This window comes from Diadema antillarum, unplaced genomic scaffold (genome assembly GCF_040938485.1).
Source record: "Diadema antillarum isolate AM-2024a unplaced genomic scaffold, OU_Dant_1.0 scf00000069, whole genome shotgun sequence".
In the NCBI taxonomy this organism is placed as follows: domain Eukaryota; kingdom Metazoa; phylum Echinodermata; class Echinoidea; order Diadematoida; family Diadematidae; genus Diadema; species Diadema antillarum.
This window is the reverse complement of record NW_027270958.1, coordinates 1,130,097-1,151,091: the sequence shown is the minus strand read 5'-3', so window position 1 is coordinate 1,151,091 and position 20,995 is coordinate 1,130,097. Positions and strand designations below refer to the sequence as shown.

Here is a 20,995-nt window from a genome sequence, read left to right as displayed (position 1 = left end):
TTAAACTACACTGACACTGCATGCCATATCACTTGAGGCTCTATCTCCATGGCAAAGATTTTTTCTTTAATTTGTTTCAATTTTAAAATCCACATGAGGACATACGTAAGGAACTTAATTATTGTCCCTAAAAATACAACTTCAGTCGATATTTCTCTATACATTTTTTTTTTCCTTCTCCAGCAACTTTTCCAGGGCTTCAACAATCCACACCGATACACAAGACAATGATATAATATCCCGTCAGTTTGACATGTTCTATTTATTTGCTTCAAACTGAACTAAAAGGCAGCAAAAAAAAAAACAAAACAAAAACAAATCATACAGCAAGTAACATGTAGCCATGATATGACTGTTCATGTTGAGTTGACATATTTTCCTCGAAACTTCCGTGGTGTTCAGCAAAAGAATGCACTACCATTATAATGAACACGCTTCCAATGTAATTCCCATGACAACATAGTGAAAGTTCTGGCCCCAAAATTATCATATATATCATATATATAATAATCTTTATGTACTATACCATTCTGCTATAACGAAATTTCAATACAAGAGAAATCTGCCAGTATCGAGGACTTCATGAGAGCAGGAGTGGCCTGAAGTAGAAGTGATAAAACCAACTGTATAGGCACAGTTCACACAAGAAGGAGGGATGTTTCTTGAAATTGATAGACGTCTCTGCCTAAAATGATCTAATTTTCAGAATGTATTCACATTCTCTTCACCTCACTACATAAGATAGAACCAATTTCTTAACGATGATCAAGTGTCACAATAATACAGGCAAAGAAATAACTGATGGCAGTTGAACTTGTGCATTGTACCTTGAGCAAGTTCAATCATAATCACACAAACACAAAAGCTCTGTGAAAGTATGAGGATAAATATAGAGCTTATCCTCCATCAAAAGAATTTTATGGTACACCGTAACATCTAAACAATATCTGAATGGAAGGTACATATAACTATTTAATCACATGACACTGCATATTTTTTTATCTATAGTTTTATAATCATGAAATCCACATATTCTTCTGATATTTTTAGTTGCATTTTTTCCCTTTAATTTGATATAGGGTACCTGTGAACAGGACACAAGAACATTTGTGTGCCAGTTGGGAAAACGGAATGCATCACTTGGCTACAAGACTGTCCCCACAAATTTGCACATATAAATCGAGTCTATGTTGCATAATAGGCTTCCTCCATGCAATGCACTCGTGGCTTTGCTTACTTTTGGATGAATGTTTTAATAAATGTGAATCTCATTTTATTATCAACTGAGGATTAAATCGCCAGCAACGCTTGGAGGCCAGAACCATTGAGAAAACACACAGGCAGCAACAGATATGATTTGAAGAGACTAAACAGTGTGAACCTTTGTGCCTGGTATGTATTTTAAACTAAAAGCTAATATTGAGTACTTGTGTGTAAAGATATTTCAATTCTTGCTACTGAAAGCATGTACAGCTGTTTTCATCTTTTCAGATAAAAAGGAAGTTGCAAGTGCATTTATGAACATACACACAGAAGGAATTTACTCATACACTGTATTTCAGTTTGACTAAACGTAACCACGGTAGGTGAAATATCTACCTTCACTGAAACAAAACTGGGTTTTCCCCTAGTACACACAAATCTTTTCCACATAAAAGCATATTTATGAAATACTGTATACGCCGAATATTTCGCGAGGTTTTTATTTTCCCGAATTTCGCGAGTCGGGTGCTATTCGCGAAATTAAAGACACATGAAAATATTGACTCTGATCACGCTATGAATGTGACACACGCGTGTACATTTCTCAGTTCGGTATAAGACTCCACGATCGCGAATTTAACCACTCGTGAAATGGTCAAGAAGTTCTGATTCGCGAAAATTTAGATTCGAGAAATATATGGCGTATACAGTATCATGTCGCACAGGTACACTCAAAATGATACTTACTTTCAACAAAAGTAAACTGACAAAAAGTCCTGCGGTATACACAAAGCATTAGAAGTGACAAAGGTAGTGTACAGTTGTGCACACAGTGTATGGCCAATCTCCTGGCATGCTCGGGGTGCTGTCTTATAAAGAGGTATAATTGTTATCCATCGCATCTTTTCAAAATGAATTAATCACAAACCTGTCAAAGCTGTGATTGATTTAGGGAAACAAAAAGTAAATCACAAAATTTTGGCTGTAATGGAATTTGCAATTACTCTGTCATTCTTGACATCAAGATTATGAACGGGTATCATTAGGTGGAGATGCGACTCTTTTATACCATAAGAGCAATTTCAATTACATGGGAATTTAGATACAATACAAAGATACAAATGTACTTAAGTTAGATAAATATATACTTTTTTGTGTCAGCATTATATAATTAATACAATTCATACACATTGAAAGTAATTAAGTTTGATCTTTATATTATAATACAGATATTTGCAAATAATGGCAGGTTGAAGTCGACCGCCAAGTTTTATGATATTTGAACTTGATTTCAATTCTCGCTATCGCCAATGACGTAAAAAGTACCCGGATGTTGATTTAAGCGTCATTTACGGTGCATTATGGGATAGTCCGGTAGCAAAATCACTTCCGTTCGTACGCGCGTGATACGTGACTAATGCTATTTACACACACAACCGACTGTATTCTACATGTACTTCCGGTTTTCTCGACTTGAATTACAGCTTTAATATGATTTAAAATTTCTCCATTCTTAAGAAATTGCTGTTAATACGACTATTGGTTGTTGCTGCGAAGCTGCCCTGTGTTGTTCGCACGACAATAAATGAAAAAAAATCTGCAGAAATAGGACCCTTGCTGGCATGCGAGACGTGACGTGGCCGCGTGGGTGAAGTTTGCAGGTGACTCCACAGCGCAGTACGTGCACGCGCGACTTACTAGTAGTGGTAGTATTATAGTAGCACTAGGTATGTAGTAGGCCTATAGTGCCTACGTACATTGTACATACTTACAGTACTTGGAAGAAACTGCTTCGGAGACAGGATAAGTTCGAGATCACTGTTCGTTCCCGATTGTGTTCGCGACATTTCGACAGAGAACAAAATTTAAAAAAAAAAAGATGGGCATTCCATGACGATATACTGTATATCCAGGTGGGTGAATATTTTCCAGCATATTTTCAGCGTATGCAGAGATGACTGATCTGTGATGTGCACATCGATCGCATGATCAAGCAGTACGCCGTACCGGTATGTGTTATGTAATTAGCTTATGCGCTGCGTGCATGCAGTGGTGCATGCTAATGCAAGGCCGGCCGCCGGCGGGGACTACAGTGTACGAGTATGACAGGCCTGGCCACTCGCTGGCTCGGGCGGTACAGCGGCCTACTGTACTAGTATCCGTGTTCGGCGCTGCGCTATAGGTAAGGTACACGTACGCGCACGCTAGCGTTGTGCAAATTACGCCCCGCGCCGGAAGTGCCTTTGCTACCAAGTGCACTAAATCTTAACGAAAAAGCCACATCCGGGTACTTTTTACGTCATTGGCGATAGCGAGAATTGCAGGTTTGATAAGACGAGGCCCTTTTCTCACAACAATGAGAGATGATGTCTTGTGTGTGGTCCCCATTGCAAAATCCACTGACCATTTCTTATCTCATAGTGTTATAATGTGTGAGTTCTTGAAAACATCTTGTGAACTATACATCAACATACGCTGTATTCCGCTCCTAGCACATTTTTTTTTCCTCAGACTAGCACACATCTAAATGGAAACAGATACATCTTCATATTCATTGAGTTAATAGGCTTTTTAGCCATTCTCATACATCTGAATATGTACAAAATAAGACTGCAACTGATTGACAAATTGCCCTAAATCGACGTAAATATCAACGGAAAATAAGACTGCTTGTACCAAAGGCTGCGTCAGAAATCAAAGCAAGTAAACACAAGCAACATATCTACAACTACTGCATTGCTATTCACAGGGAATCAACATATTTCCTCGACTTGCAGTTCATTAACTGCAATTAGTGAGGTATATTATGAGATGTTTTCGTAACACAATTGCATTGTACGACTTCTGTTTACGGCTGCCGAATCAAACAGCTTGTTCTGAAAGGTGTATGTGAGTTGGGTTCACTATATCACGCTGAATGCCTTGTTACCTTCAAGAACTTTGGTCCTAACACCATTAAAAAGATGTTTGTCTACATACAGCCCAAACATGAACTGCAACCTAAAGTAGATGGTGCTAAAAATTTCTTGAAGACCGCCACAATACATTCAACAAACATCTTACGACAACAAAAACTAAACAAAATTTGCACCCAATTCTTAAGTCTCTTTCCAGACTGACCCCTCTGATAAAATGGATTTTTAACTCCAGCCTGCAATAAAATTGTCATGCTGCCGAGAGCACCTTTGGTACCTAATAATCTTGGTCCTTGTTTCATCTTTACTAATGCTGACTGTTTCCACTCTTTAAAGCATTGAGTGATGAATAAATGACGAAAAAAGGAAAACAAACCGGTGATGATACACATGAAGCATACACACAAGAAGTAAATACAATATGAGACTTGCTTTTCCTTAAGAACACTTTACAATTTGGAATGGCATTATGTACAGGTGTGGAATGCATTGACAAAATAATCCATTTTAGAACTCCTCATCAGAAATACAGAGAGCACATTGAACTGTGCAGTCCACATACAAATACAAGTCAGCTGTCACATAAATGGAAAGGAAGTAGGTATTTCCGAGCTGAAAAGACAACAAATGCAGAAGTTCTTGCACAGAGTGAGTAAGAAAAGACGATACAGTTCAAAGAAATGCTGGGAGCACGATTATCCTCTGCATGGTTACACTAACATACAATTTACATGGATGATACTTCAACTTACATTAAATCATAAACTTCAATAACTTTCCATTCTTCATGGCATTCCTGGCTTATTCCAAACTTTACACATATAACTGTCTTACAGTTTTTCAAATATACGTCTTCTTACTAGCACACACCAAATCCATTTCCACTGTCATTACATAGACTCGGACTCAAAAGCAACATACGTTGTGACAGACTGCATGGGAAAATTGAACGAATCAAAAGTTGCCTACAAATGTGTCAGTGTATATGGTGTAACATAGAAGGCCAGAAAATATTTGTATATCTTTACAAAATATCTACAATATAAGTATGTATTTACAAGAACATCATTTCTCTTGCCACACATCAACAAATCATGAACAAACAAAATAGTTCTTCTCCCATCCCCTTCCCCAGACCACAGAAAACTTAAATAGAGTCTCATCCATACTTAACCCGTTGAGGACAAGTCCCGGGTATACTCGGGCAAGTGTCTATGGGAAATGCGTGTTGTAGCAAAATCAGACCGTGCTCAATGGGTTAAAGAACCATCAGACCAAAACATGGTAAAGCTTCTTCATATAACACAATCACAAATATGAATTTCACATACATGATTGCAGGCAAAGTTTGCACAAGAAAATGACTGTTGTATGACAAAATGATGTTTAGTTGGCTGATTCACTTTTTTGTGTTCGTTTTTAACAAAATGGAAATGGCATCCATAAAACATAGTCCAACATGATTTCGTCTATGCTGGCAGTTTGCATAAAACAAACAAATAAACACTACACAAACCTTCTTTCAGAATTGATCGTCCAAATTATCCTGTATGTGATGAAGTGTGTGAGAGCAGCCATTCTGAAAGTATATCACAGTGCTTCTTTCCAAGTATATATATTCCTTTGGCATAAAGTGTACTGAAGCTTCCAAAATGCAGTTTACAGTTTTGCGTAGGATAAGGAAGAAACATTTTGTGGCATGTTCTTATAAATCGATGCCAAGCATGAAATAAGATCACCTGCACTAACTATTCTGTTGAGAGTCATTATACTTACTGGCTATGCAAGATGTGGCATTTTAGGAGTTTTATATTACGTTGAGTGTCAGAATGTCATGATGCCTATAAAAAAAAAAAGGATCTGTTATGGATACAATGTACATCCATTTCCCTGAAAACAAAGAGACAGCTCAAAAATCAACTGGGAATGCAAACTCAATTATAGGAATGCTATTTTTTAAAACCTGTTATTCCATTTAGCATCGCAATATCTGACTAAAAATAGCAGACCACTGAGAGTCATCTATGTCTTGTTGGCTTCCTATCTTGACAGATAGCAGTCGACTTCTGACAAATATTATGAGTGGTCTAGAAACAAAAGTTGTTTATTAACTAGACAGAATGAACAAAACAAATATGTGGTAAATGGAGATGTATATCTTTTATTTTTGCAGTAAGTACTGTGTATAACTGTGTGAATCAGACCCTTTAATGTCCTTTGGTGACTCGAAGACACCTTAGGATTTCAGAGTTGATGAAGCAGAATCCTTGGACTACTTGATTTTCTTATTACAGAACATGAAGTTAGCTTCACCAGAACATGTATGTGCACTGTGTTACACATTGCAATCATTGCACAAAGTTTGCGAGAAACTGTGTGCTTTTAAAAGGAAGCTTTTACCTTTGATACAAACTTTGAAGAGAGTACATAGTGTGTTAGTTGGAATAATTATATCCTTATAATTATAATGCACTTGCATTTCTCTTGACTTGCATCAATATATTACAGCTCAAAACCTGCTGGGCAAGCTATCAAAAGAGAAAACAGAAATAATAATTCAGGTGTGTATTCCCCTCTACAAATTAAATTTGTTAAGATCGCAACTGCTGAGCTGTGAATTAACAAACATGTCGGGGAAAAAAAAAGGAACCAGATCAGCAGTTGCGATCTTAACAAATTTAATTAGTAGAGGGAGCCAAAGTGAAGAAACTCACACCTGAATCTTCACCCCTCTGGATATCTTTCTTTCATTAAAAATAATAACGTGAGAGAGAGAAAATGAATACAGGAGAAGAAGCAACTGTGATGGTTCCAGAGCATACCTCCAAATTTTGGGTGGTCAAAGGTACTGCCCTCTAGGCCCTGAGCAAGGCAAGTCTCTTCAAGACCAAAAACTTAGCTGATGATCACCAAAAAACAAACAAACAAACAAACAAAACAAAAATGCCTCCCAAGTTTCTCCTGCAGAAGGTGCTATGTGCAGCATGGGGCAGAGATGAGGTAAGAACTTCACCAGAGTTGCTTCCTGTGGCAATTTTCACCATTGATGCAGATAAATGGGGTACTTGGATCAAGTAATATAATATAGTAGTTTGACTACAGAATGATTTTAAAGGGTCCTGTAAGATTGTAGCTAATATTTCACTCGGTTACAGAATTTAAATAAATTTTTGTGGCCTTAATAACATAGAGTGCAAACTTATCTTGCCTATGTATTACTTTCAGAACGAAAAAACAACAACAAAAAATGCTGATATAAATTCACTTCCACAAGTTGTGAACTTTATCACAATTGATTTTTGGGTTACATGGTATGGCATCTTTGAAGTTTGCACAAACAAATAGAACCAAAATAAACAAACAAACAAACAAAAAAAAACCTTTCAGACATCTGACATTTTTTTTCTTCTCTTTCTTGTAGAATTCCACTATATATAATTCCACTTTATACTCTCCGAATAACTGTAATTCCTCATCCTAAACTTTGATGCTCCATCCAGTTCTCCTCCTTAATTCCTAACTAGCTACATCTTAAAAACTTCAACATGTAGACAATGCAAACCTTAATGACCCCTTTCCTACTAAAGATGATGAGTACTGTACAAAGTCCATGGGTATTTCAGAGTCTGGAAGGGAACAGGCAGGTTACCATGGTAACAAATGACACCATCAACCCCATCATGAGACTCAGCGTCACAAATCAAATGTGGCTCTTTAATTGAAGCTGTTGCTTCGATACAGAACCTAGCACTCCCAGTACGCTGAAAGGGAATACCTAGGTAGCTCCCTCACTGAATCTTCTGGTTTCAACCAGTTACGATGCTGTGGTCTCTTGCGATACGTGTGTAAAGTCCACCGGAAACCCAAATCCAACAAGTGGAAATACAGGTGGGGCTTATCGTCGGGATTGTTGTCCAGGATACGGCGGTGAATGACGCAATCTAGCGTGACCTTGCACAACCCCGTGCACACTCCACAGACGTGAAGGCTCCCAGACAGCCAAGCATGATCCAGCATGGCGGCACTGTCCGTTGTGAAACAGCTGGGTCACATCCACCTCTTCCTGTACAATTCTTGGCACGAGAATTGCGCAAAACCACAGAGCAGAAGAGAGAGTCGGATTTCACGTCCTGGTCTGCCACAGGCTCCACAAGCTCCATGGCAACCAATATGCTGTCATGGTCAAACACTCTGCTTATCACAAATACACTCACTTTCCATATCATGTGGACGTGACTGCAACCATGGCATACTTACAGCATTATAGATCATATAGATTTTGCTATGAGATGATAATACAAATGAGGTAACTCATTAACCATTGATATCTTAGCTCTTCAGTATGATAGCTGACTACGAGTTGTGTCTGTCAGATTAGCTCGTCACTTTCACTGTCTTTGGCGTGAATTGCAAAGCAGCCAAATCAAGTCCGCCAGTAGAGCATGTCGTCTCTCTGCGGCGTCACAGCCCGACTAAAGCGAGGCCAGAAAAACTTGCTGTCCGTGTCCACGTTGTACTCCAGCGTGTTGGCAATGCCATTCTTGAGGTCCTGTGGCACCTTGTCCTCCTCGATGCGACGGACAATGACGACCTTGCCGCGCACGGAGTCCACCTTGCGGGGGATGCGGCTGAGCGCGAGTCGGAACCGCTGCGACTCGTGCTGCAGGTACTTCCACGACACGAGCAGCACTACCGTGGTGCTGTGCACCAGGCTGAGGGCCAGCCGCTTGGTGCTGGGCCGGCTCTCACGCCCCGTGCCGGCGATTTCGCTCCACAGCGTGATGTGCAGGTGGGATTCTTGGTCCAAGAGTTTGGAGCGCATCATTTCGGCCAGCGTCAGATCCGTGCCGTGGTGGTGGATGAAGATGTCGCAGCGATGCCTCAAGATGAATGGCTGCATCTCTGCTTGCACAGGTCCCACTGCACAAAAGGAAAGTAGTAAAATGTATTCCTGTTACAACAAACAGAGTTAAAATGAAACTCTCATTACAACAAACTAAATGTCCAGGTCCAAAAATCATTGTCTGTAAATCTTTATCACACTTTTATTGTTCAGTTATAACAAAATTTTGTTACAACATAACAAAATTGACAGTCCCGAGGACTTCATTGTAACAGGAGATGTTTGTAATTGATCATGCCGCTCACAACCAATTGAACCAGATGGTAACAAAACTCTCTTTACAACAAATTAAGTCCAGGTCCAAAAATCATTGTCTTTGAATATTTATCATACTTTTATTGTTTGGTTGTAACAATTTTTCTTTATAACAAAACAAAGTTTTGATATAAGAAGACAAAATTGACAGTGCTGAGGACTTCATTATAACAAGAGATGTTTGTAATTGATCATGCCGCTCACAACCAATTCATCCTCATTTTTTGGAACAATGCTAGATAAACTAGAGCATAACCCCGTAACAGAAAGGTTGAAAATAACAAAACCTTGTAGTACAGAGTCTTTTGCTGAATCAAGCTCTGTATACTTTTCTACACTTGTTCACCCTGATAAAATAAGAAAACTGATATACAAAATGGAATGTAATTTTCATGGTCCTGACATTCTTGTCATGTATAATGAGGTTCCACTTAATTGAAATTTTTTTTCTTCTTTTTTTTTTAGGGAGGGCAGACATACAGCTACATGTATTAAAGTTTCTCCACACTTAAGTGGACTTTTATAGCTTCTTATACAAAAGAGAAACCACTGGATGAATTGCAAATACACTCCAGGATGTGGCTGAGGGAATTCTGAGAAGCCAATACCCCCCCCCCCCCCCCCCAAAAAAAAAAGTAAAACGAAAAAAGGCTGAAAAATCTGCTTCCATTTCAGGATGACCTTTAAAAAAGTACAGTTATTGTGTAATAAACATATCATTTTTTAGCTTAAGGTTGTGACAAATGATTTGTCATGTCTAAACTTCTTTTGAACAAAAATACAAACTGCATTCTGCAAATGAATATAAGTGTCTCTCTAAATACGTTATTCCTCATCCAATTTATAAGTGGTTGCAGACAAAAATTCCATCTTTTAGGAAGTCCAAAACTTCAGACTATTTAAAAAAGTATATTGAATTTTCTTGAAATTGCCTTAAAGTTTGCATACTGCCTTCTACACCACGCAACATGTTTGACAAACTTTGCTGGAAAGCTTTCAACTACTGTAAAAGTGGATATTTTCGCGCTTGGCTGGGTAAGAAGGGTTTCGCGTGTTTATAATTCTGCGGAATCAATATATCACGCACAGGAACATATGGCAAGCAAAAATATTCGTGTGCTTTTATTTTCGTGATACTTTCTGGTTGCATGAAATGCACGAAAATTTCCACTTTTATAGTGTGAATTTTACCATTTCAATCAGTGCTATGTCGATAACGGTGACCCATATCCTATTGTACTTTACTGAAGTCATTAGATTTCATCTGAACTTACTTCCAAATCCATTGAGACCGCCATCTGAAGTGAAAGTCTCATTCTTCATGGATCCTCTTGCCCTGACCTTGTGACCTTTACAGCAGGTTTGTTTCCTGTATCCTGTATACCATGGAACGAAAAAAAAAAAATGATCAAAATTTACTGGAGTAGGAATAGCATCCCTTATATCCCCATTCCACAGAGATTTTCTCTCATCGGTCACTCATCGGAAGTTATTAAAGTTTATCACTTCTGGCTACCTACCAAAGTATATCGGATCACAGTCCGAAGAAGCTGACTTGTGTTGGTTGACTATCAGGCGGGCATTTCATGAAGGAACTTGTTGGATAAAATATCTGACAAGTCTCTTTTATCCGACAAGTTTTGAGAAATTCTTTAGTCTGATTGGCTGATTTCTCTGAAATTGTCGGATATAATTGACTTGTCGGACATTTTATCCGACATGTTCCTTCATGAAATGCCCCCCAGGGGGGGCGTTTCATCAACGAGTTCGTCGGAGTTTTCACCGACAAATTTGCTATCAGCCAATCAGACCAAGGATTTCATTAGCTTTTAACAGTTGTCAGTGTAAATCCTTGCGTCTGATTGGCTGATAGCAAATTTGTCGGTGAAAACCTCCGACGAACTCGTTGATGAAACGCCCCCCAGGTCAGCGTCAGACATGTCGGGCAGTGATTCAATGAGGCAAGATCTTCTGCTGAGAATCACACGCAACATGCCCGACACTCATCTGATATTCGACCAACCAAGTTGGATTCATCAGACTACGATCCGATACACTTCGGTGAGTAGCCAAAAGCAACAATCTTTGCTTCTGACGAGTGACCGATGAGAAAAAAATCTCTGTGGAATATGGGGTTATTACTCATTGCATAGTACTGAGAATATCTAAAACAGCCAGCTGCTAATGCTGTGCTTACACCATGTTCCTGGCGGCCACAACAGTCACATTTCAGACCACCGTTGACAAAACGGGATGGACGTGAGACAACACGGGGGATAGGATGGGCAAAGGTGACAGTCTATGATTTCCATGGATACGGTGTCAAATTTTTAAACTGTCAAAAAATTTGTCACGGCTGTCACGGTGCTGATGGGAAACCTACTAGGCCGCAGTAACATGGGGTGAACACAACAAAGCATAGGGTGGGACAACTGATGTTCTATAAACATCATAGTGACTTTTAAAAATGTTTATATAGGTATATTGGTACAGAGAGGGTTTATAGGGAGACAGCAGCTAATGATAACGAGGCAGACTTACTGCAAAACCAGATGAGAAGGACGACGCTGAGGATGACGACGAGAGCGCAGATGATGATGGCGGCAATGATGCCTCCCGACAAGCCTCCACCACCACTGGGAGCCTCTGACGTCATCTGACTGCTGGTGGCGCCCTTCGCTGAAGAGGGCGTGGACTGAGACTGCTCTGTTTGGGAGGAACTCGGGCTTGAGGTATGATCTAAGAAAAGAGCAAAACACGAAACATGCAAGAAAAGCAAATGAAATGTAATCTCGCTTTTGACTGAATTGCACATGAATATTCTTGAAATAGCTCTGAAAAAAAAAACCCCAACCAAACAAACAAACTGAGGTATGACTGATCGTAATAGACCCACTGAAGCATGACACACTTACATATTTTGCACTCCTGAAGATTTCCAAGAACCACAGAGAGGTGTGGCTTTGATTAAGGTTTATCTATTGGAAGAGTTTCAGGGGTGTCTTTATTTCTTGCACTGTTAATTCAGAGGTTTTCTTCAGATCTAAGAAATAAGCTAAAGACACAGTGCTCTGTCTTCACAGAAATTCAGTGTTACACATGAGTAATAAATGTGTCTGCTCAAACATCAACAGCAGTTCTCGAATAATCATAAATGCATTTTCTGGCATCTAATGATACACCTATAAATTTGAGGTGAGCAAAGTGAAAAGATCTTTGCTTTTGTTTTTGTTTCTTTTTTTTCTCCAGAAGGTCAAGACATGAATGCACATTCAGGGAGGGTTTGTTTTTTAATGAGGTCATAAACAATCCATCTTTATCATTTGTTAATTCATATCATGATAAAAGGGATGGTATAGTTTTGGTTGAGATGGGGAATTCAGATTTTGAGTTTGAGTGAGATAATTAGAAACATCTTATGAAATATGAAAGAGCATAAAATTCCGAGACGAATTCAAAAATTATTTGATGAAAATTGGTTCTGAAATGGCTGACATATAGAAATCAAAAAGCAAAGTAAAACAAAGTGGTCCTAATGAAAGATGGGTCCCACCGTTATTTATAGGACCTCTTTTTTTTTTGGATATCTCAGCCATTTCAAAACAAATTTTCAACAAATAAACTTTGAATTGCAATTAGAATTGTGTAATTTTCATATTTCATAGGAGTTTTCTCATGATATCACACACAAACAAGTTGGAAACCTGAAGTTCCATCTCAGCCAAAACTATACCATCCCTTTAAAGCAGGGTTGAAGTTAAGGCAGAATCATCACCATTTCATTCACAGCTTGAAAATGTATCTCACAAAGACCCACTTTTGTCCCTCGAATCCTGAGAACTCAATGCCATATTACAGATGGCTAACATGCTACATTCAACTCTACTCAGGACAATGCGATATCAACTTGCTGATGTACATCCCGACGCATACCTGTACGCACACTAAGAAAAAAAGATGAATCCAAAGTCCCTAGGTAGTTGGTAAGCACAGGGTTTGAACTCTGTCATGATATGACATGTTAACAATGAAGGTGGCATACATTTGTACACTTATTTTTAATTGCCTCTCCAAAGGCAAGGTGTGTTTGAAATACTGCTGACTGGAAGCAATCCTTATAAGTTTATACCCATATCTTGCCATTTGTACACTTCTTGATACATTGTTAACTGTGCTATCATATAATTTGTTTGGATAGTTAAGCACGGCTGGTGAAAAGACTAGCGTGCGTCTGGCATGTTCATATGAGGCATCACCACAGCGAGTATTCGAGATGAAGCACTCATTCGCAACTTCCAGAACCGAGTATCTTTTTGTAAGATTTATGCCAATTAAGAAGGTGGGATTGTTAGACCTGAAAATCTATAGTTTTGTGACCCTTGTGGATCAATTTGATAGTGCAAAGGGTGATTGTTAGATTTGTGGTTTGCTCGATCAGTTAGCATTCTTAGCTTCGATCGTTCATGACATTGACATTGTGTGCACTTGCCTATTGAAAGTTTGATTCACGGCCCTTGAGCGTGCTGTAACTAGTGCAAGTTTAAAAGACATTTGGTGTCTGATTGGGGTATGAGAAATATGATATGGAGTGTTATTGATTGTTTGAAGAACAATTGTAAGGATTGATAATTGTGTTTGAGGTGAATTCGCAGTTGCAGTAAAAATAATGTGAATTCGGTCTGTTCAGGAACTATTTTATTAGTAATTAGCTGGCTTGGTGTTCCTTGGTAACCGATTCACGCCAATAAAAGAGGCGGAGTGATATTTTGGGGTAAATATAAGGTGATACGCCTTTCACATAGTCTCAAATTAGGCGCCCTTTGGTAATAATCACATATACTGTATAATGTCATTGCAGACGTTTATATTGGGAATAATTAAACAAAGTAGTGGCACAGTTTATTATTTCAGCCTGTTTCATGTGAACAAACTCCTCGAGTGGCTGATTCATGGTAGTTAGGCAGTCCTGTGAGATGCAATCAAAGAATCATTCACATGTTAAACTTGCAACTGGTTTACCTATTGGTAAAGGTTGGATAATACATGTATGTTGGATGCAACAGATTTCTAACCAGTGATGTATTAATGATGAGCAAGGACTGTTTATGTAAAAAAAAAGAACAAAACCTTGTATGAGCAAAAAAGATATTTCATTGATACCTTTGGACAATATAACACAAAGATATAACAACAACAGCTGATGTAGATTGTATCATGACTTGCAAGACAGTTTAGACATGTGCATGAACATGAATGTGTAATCTTCTTTCCTTTGGTGGCACATGCACATGTTAAGGAATTTGGTGCCAATATTTAACAGAAGTTGAAACATACGCTTCACGTGTATTTGTTCTAGCATTCAGGGAAAGGTAAATGCACAGACAGTTGTATTGATTGGCATAACTTGTACACATAACAGAAAGATGACTTACCTGTGTTTATATTATGTGTGTTTGGTCATTATTTCAGGTGTAACAGACACAGTTGTTGAATTTACTACTGCATATACTACAACTAGCTACGACAGTATCTACAGCTACTACTGCTACTGCATATCGTACCATGCACTGCATACCACCGCACGCTACTGTTTTACGATATCATACCTCACTGTACTGCATTGCGTTGCATTGCATCGAGTATTGTACGCCATACGCAAGAGAGAATAAAGGAAGCTACAAAGGTCTTTTATGGTAAACGCTCGTCCTACATCTCTTTATTGCAACAACGTGTAAGCCTGGAAGTTTGCTGAGTGAACCACAGCAAACTCCATCTGTCTATACGTCTTCTATCTCTTTGTGGATACGAATTTTGATCAATAGATTGAAAATGGTCTTGTTTTCTCTCCCTGGGGTGAAATGCTAATAAATCCAAGACTGACCTCTTACTTCCATACCCTTCTTTTCATCATATCTCATGGTCACTGATGTCCTTCCAAGTCATATGACCTAGCCATCTCCCTATAAACCTTGTTGTTTTCCTCTACTAATACTACTTATCATCATTGATAAACACTGCAGGCTATTTTTCTCCAAAACCTACTCTGCATTCTTAATATTTTAGCATTTACATCACTCTAGAGTAGTTGGTAATCCCTCCATTTTCCTTCATATTGAATTCAGCTTCCACAGTTATTCATTAAAAAAATGAGGACATTCTGATTTTATGTTAGTCATTCTCTTGGCTGGTAAAAGTTTGAGGAAGCACTGCTGTTTATTAGGAACTGAACTTTCTTGTACAATTCTTCTCAGAACAAATAAGGTTACAATTTCAGAAGACATTCAGCATATAATGGTGTCCTGCCAAAACAAGTATCCTGCCAAATGACACCTAGTGGGTAAGTAGTGGTAAATGAGAAGAGTAAAGCATTATGTCCTGTGAACATAGAATCTGTATAGTATCACTCTGTGCTTGAGCCAGCCACTTTTGTCACAAATCCAAGACTACCAGATTAATTTTGTGAACATCAAATTAAAGCAGCATGTAGTAGCATAGTAACTTGGCAAAGGTTGGAAGTCAAACTTTGTAGTGAATGGGTTTAGACATCTTTTTAGCACCCAGAATCAAAAGGGGGAAAAAATGACAAAAAATGGATTTCTGAACCATAAATTCTCCATAATGATTATGAGTGCAATAAGTTGAGACCCATAACATAATGGACTAGACATTCTAGCAACATTCACTTAATTCCAGCTTGGCGACTTCTTTCTCTGAAAATGAGCGATATTAGCTTCCTTCTGAACCATGTTCGCAGATAAACTGAAACTAGCTTGTCAGTCTGTATACCTCTATTCCGCTCTATCTCTCCCAATTGAAGGAAAGGTTAATGAAGTCAGAATACTGTCTGATCTCATACATCCACAGTCAAGTGAGAGGAATATTGATGGGGAGTGAGTTACCAACCCTCCATGATGAAATAATCCCATAATGTCCCCATATTTAATGTCACATAATCTTATTAGAAACATAATTGGCTCCAAGAGGTAGAAGACGAAGATGCCAAGCGGATCGACGGCACCCATCTTCCAAATCTAGCAGCTGCATTGGCCATATTGTCTGCGGGGGAGTCTAAAACACTTGATATTTTTCTGCTCATAATTGTTTGCTTGAAATGGTGACACTTTCAAGTAAAATATCAAAATCTCTTTGGTTAATAGACAACATGCTTGAATTTGAAAGTATTTCTTCATGACTTCATTCATAGGAGAGGAACTTGTGGCGAGTGTGGCACATTACTAGCTTGGAATATTCTCTCTCTCCAATGTCTATCCTGGTATCATTATTGGTATATGGTATTCATCCTTCAAGATGGAAAATCTTGTCACTGTCTCAGTCCAAAGAGATACAGTCACTTAAAGGAGACCTCCGGATGATTTTCAGATTTTTTCATTTGAACAACTATAAATTAGTTATACTGAGGAAAGAGTTTCAGAATTTGTGATAATTTGGATGAAGAATAAGAATATTTTCAAAATTTAGAACAAATTGCAATGAACAAGGATGATGACATGGCAGAGTCACCATAAGAATGCATGAGTTGGGGCTCAAGGAAACAGAACAAAAGGAGAAGGCATGCATAGATTATGCACAGGTGAACTCGCAAGCAAGCGGTATTGTAATGGAATTACACTGCTGCATTTCTGAAATATGTGAACCTCCTATGTCATCATCCTTGTTCAGTGTAATTTGTTTAAGGTTTTTCAAAGTATTGTTTCTCTGCTAAAGAACCACAATAAATTCCACAAATCTACACATGGAGTTGTCTATTTATGTACTACATGATGTGAAATTATGAAAATCGTCTGGAATGTCCCTTTAACCACACCAACCTGCTCTTCATACAACAACAACAACAACAACAACAACAACAACAACAACAACCATACAAACAAACAAACAAACAGACAAAACATACCAACCACATTCCCCAAATATGAAACTCTGATTGCCAAAACAACAACCAGAATTTGCATGCACTTCCGATTATTAATCCATTGCTTGCATTTGAATACAGCTTCTTGAACCCATTGAGCATGAGCTGATTTTGCCATAATAGACATTTCCCCACAGACACAAGTAGTAGTACAGAAGACTACATTCTGGCTGCTACTATATACACTGCATTTGATTTATTTCTGCATGAATTTCTTTCACAAGGAATATTCACACTGAGAGTGAAAATCATGAAACTATGGTGAGATTAGCTGGGCGACTTTGCCAACGCTCTCCTCGCAAAATCACCAGAAATGTTGCACAGCAGAGTCTGAAACCATAAGGCATGTCACACACGGATGTTGGTATCACATTACGTTGTGAGTCTCGATCACCGTCTTGTGGAAAATTTGCCAGTTGATAAACCCATACGTACAAAGTGTGGAAGCTACGATGAGAAAACACTGAGCGAAAGGGTCCTTAATAAATCAATGAATTCCAGGCAGCTTAAAAAACAACACATTATCATGCATTTGGCAGACTGCCATAAATCAGCGTTTTATTAAAATTCTCCGTCTGACTCTGGAAGGAATGTATGAAATATTGCAGCTGATGAATAAGCGTAGAAAACTTGAATATATATGAAATGTCATCACTCAAAAGTTGTCTAGATACAGAGATAGGGGGATAGAAAGAAATGCGGGAGAGAGAGAAAAATGAGAGAAACATATGATGATTGAAAGATATATTGCAGGTGTGAGACAAAACTGAAATATAACAAGATTTGAAGTGAGTAGATTAAGGGGAGATGGAGGGAGAGGTATAGAGAGAAGAAGAGAAAAATTAAAGAGGAAAATCATATCAGACATATTCAGCACAAAGTGGAAAAATGAATGTTCAAGTCTCTCACGTGAAAGGCCTCAATTTTTGTCATAAACACACAATCGTATCTCGGAGACAGATGCGAGCAAGACAAAGTGATGAACAGAAGGATGGAGAGATAGATGGAAGACTAGGAAACAGAGGCAGAGAAAATGAGACAAACTACAAGTCATCTTACAACACCAACTTTTTTTTTTCTTTTTTCGTTTAAAAGTCAATTTTCAATGTGGCGTCAGAACATCCTGTCTGGCCAAATCAACACTGTAATGCACCTGCTGTATTCACACCACCAGAAAACAATTGTGTGAATCAGTACCCACAGCATCAGGAATCTCATAAAACCTTTACCCAGGTTGGCCGATTACAGCCTCTTTTTCACCAATCATTAGCCCCCCCTCCCCCCCTCCCCCCCTCCCACAAGACAAATACTGAACATTAATGTATATTTGTTGGAAATACTGAGAGCAACTAACATGCTTGCTTTTAAATGGCACAACTGTGAAATACCATTAAAGGGATAGTATAGTTTTGGTTTCGATGGGGATTTAGGTTTTAACATTTTGCAACATTATTAGAAATCTCCTGTATGAAATATTAAAGAGCATATGATTCTAAGAGGAATTAAAGGTTTATTGGATGAAAATTGGTTTTGAACTGGCTGGGATATCCCAAACAAAGCAAAACAGAGTGGTCCTTATAAAAAGTGAGCCACCTTTTCTTAGGGCATCTTTGTTATTGGATATCTCAACCATTTCAAGACCAACTGTCATCAAACAAACTCTGAATTTCTATTAGAATCGTATGCTCTTTAATATTTCACACAAGAGGTTAATGATTATCTCACAGTAAAAACCTGAATATCTATCCCTACCAAAACTATACCATCCCTTTAAACCTAAGACTGAACACAGATTGGATGATCCAGACATTCCTAAACATGCATACGCCACTTTCCATTACATATTGATCTATTGCAGTCATTGTTGTCATGACAACATGCTGCCACTCTCAATCTATTTCTGGCACACACACTAGTTTTCACTTTCTGGATACATTCTTGATATAAATTCTGTGAAAATATGCTGTATGCTTCCTTTATTTGCCAATAGTTTTCATTATTATGAGCAAGTCAGCATCTGGCTGCCTTTCATATTCTTACCCCACTGAACACTAGTCCGAGTATACTCGGGCAGGTGTCTACGGGAAATGCGTGTTCAAGCAAATCAGCCCGTCCTCAACGAGATAATAAACCATGAACAATGAACATATAAAAAGATAAGTTACACACAATTCTTCTAACTGAATATTTTATCATACTGGCACAGACAGAAACTTGATAACGATTACTACAAACTAGTTTCATTCAGGAAATGTAAGGAAATAGAGATTTGCATTTCTATCAAGTCTCGCTGTTTCTTCAGGTGGATGAATAATGTTCAGTTACAACTTTCAATTTTATGTTCTAACATTTTATTCTTTCATGATCATGATTTTATCATTTTACAGAAAGACAAGAGACCCGCGGGTCTAGCGCTCACCGAGTATCGCAAGTTCACCTTTCACGCAGTCACTAATCTAAATTATTCACAGCTCTACCAAAATTTGACCAGGCATTCTCAAGTAGAAGATTAAAATGTACAATAAGGGCCCAGATTTTTTAAGATTCCTTAATTTGGGGGGATTGGGGCCCCCTGGGGCCCTCTGGGTGGGGCATGGTGCCCATTTTTATAAATTGAGATCCTGACCCCCTAGGGATGCTACCTGCCAAGTTTGACGAAAATACATCATGAGGTTTTCAGGAAGAAGATGAAAATGTACAATTCAGGCCCCCATTTGGACCTTCCCAACCAACCCCCCCCCCCCCCCCCCCCTGCCCCCAAGAGGGACACCCCTGGATCTCCTATGAACAAACTTGAAACTACAGTCATTAATGTACTCACTCATAGTATTATCTTAGCTCTATAACTTCTGATTCTATCTAGAGAAGATTTTTAAAGATTCCTTCATTTTGGGGGTTTTGGCCCCCCTGGGGGCCCCCTGGGTGGGGCATGGTGCCCATTTTAACAAATTGAGATCCTAACCCCCTAGGGATGCTACCTGCCAAGTTTGGTGAAAATGGGTCGTGGGGTTCTCAAGAAGAAGATAAAAATGTACAATTTAGGCCCCGTTAGGACCCAACCTCACCCCCCTCCTGTGGGTCCCAAGGGGGGCCCCCCTGATTCTGTCATGAACAAACTTGAAACTACAGTCATCAATGTACAAACTCATAGTATTAACTTAGCTCTATCACTTCTGGTTCTAGAGAAGAAGATTTTTACAGATTCCTTAATTTGGGGGCATTTGGGCCCCCTGGGGGCCCCCTGGGTGGGGCATGGTGCCCATTTTAATAAATTGAGTTCCTAACCCCCTAGGGATGCTACCTGCCAAGTTTGGTGAAAATGGGTCGTGGGGTACTCAAGAAGAAGATGAAAATGTACAATTCAGGCCCCCATTTGGACCTTCCCCACCCCCCTCCCCTGGGTCCCAAGGGGGGGCACCCCTGATTCTGCCATGAACAAACTTGAAACTATAGTCATCAATGTACTAACTCATAGTATTAACTTAGCTCTATCACTTCTGGTTCTAGAGAAGAAGATTTTTACAGATTCCTTAATTTTGGGGGGTTTGGGCCCCCCTGGGGGCCCCCTGGGTGGGGCATGGTGCCCATTTTAAGAAATTGAATTTCTAACCCCCTAGGGATGCTACCTGCCAAGTTTGATGAAAATCGGTCTTGGGGTTTTCAAGAAGAAGATGAAAATGTAAAAAGTTTACGCACGACGCACGACGCACGACGCACGCTGGACGAAGGGCGATCACAATAGCTCACTTGAGCCTTTGGCTCAGGTGAGCTAAAAATGCACGGAAT

The 20,995-nt window shown here is 39.0% G+C and overlaps 1 protein-coding gene across 1 annotated transcript in view; it reads right to left on the bottom strand.

Annotated features, from left to right (window-relative positions):
* Window positions 1–42: 42 nt before the first annotated feature.
* The window catches only part of LOC139716767 (uncharacterized), a 41,500-nt gene continuing 20,547 nt past the window's right edge, over window positions 43–20,995 (bottom strand). The window contains exons 2-4 of the mRNA XM_071628303.1: window positions 11,818–12,015; window positions 10,551–10,652; window positions 43–9,038 (exon numbers count right to left, since the gene is read on the bottom strand). Of these exons, the coding sequence (XP_071484404.1) occupies window positions 8,542–9,038; window positions 10,551–10,652; window positions 11,818–12,015 (797 nt within the window). The 3' untranslated portion in view covers window positions 43–8,541. The remainder of the gene's footprint in view (window positions 9,039–10,550; window positions 10,653–11,817; window positions 12,016–20,995) is intronic.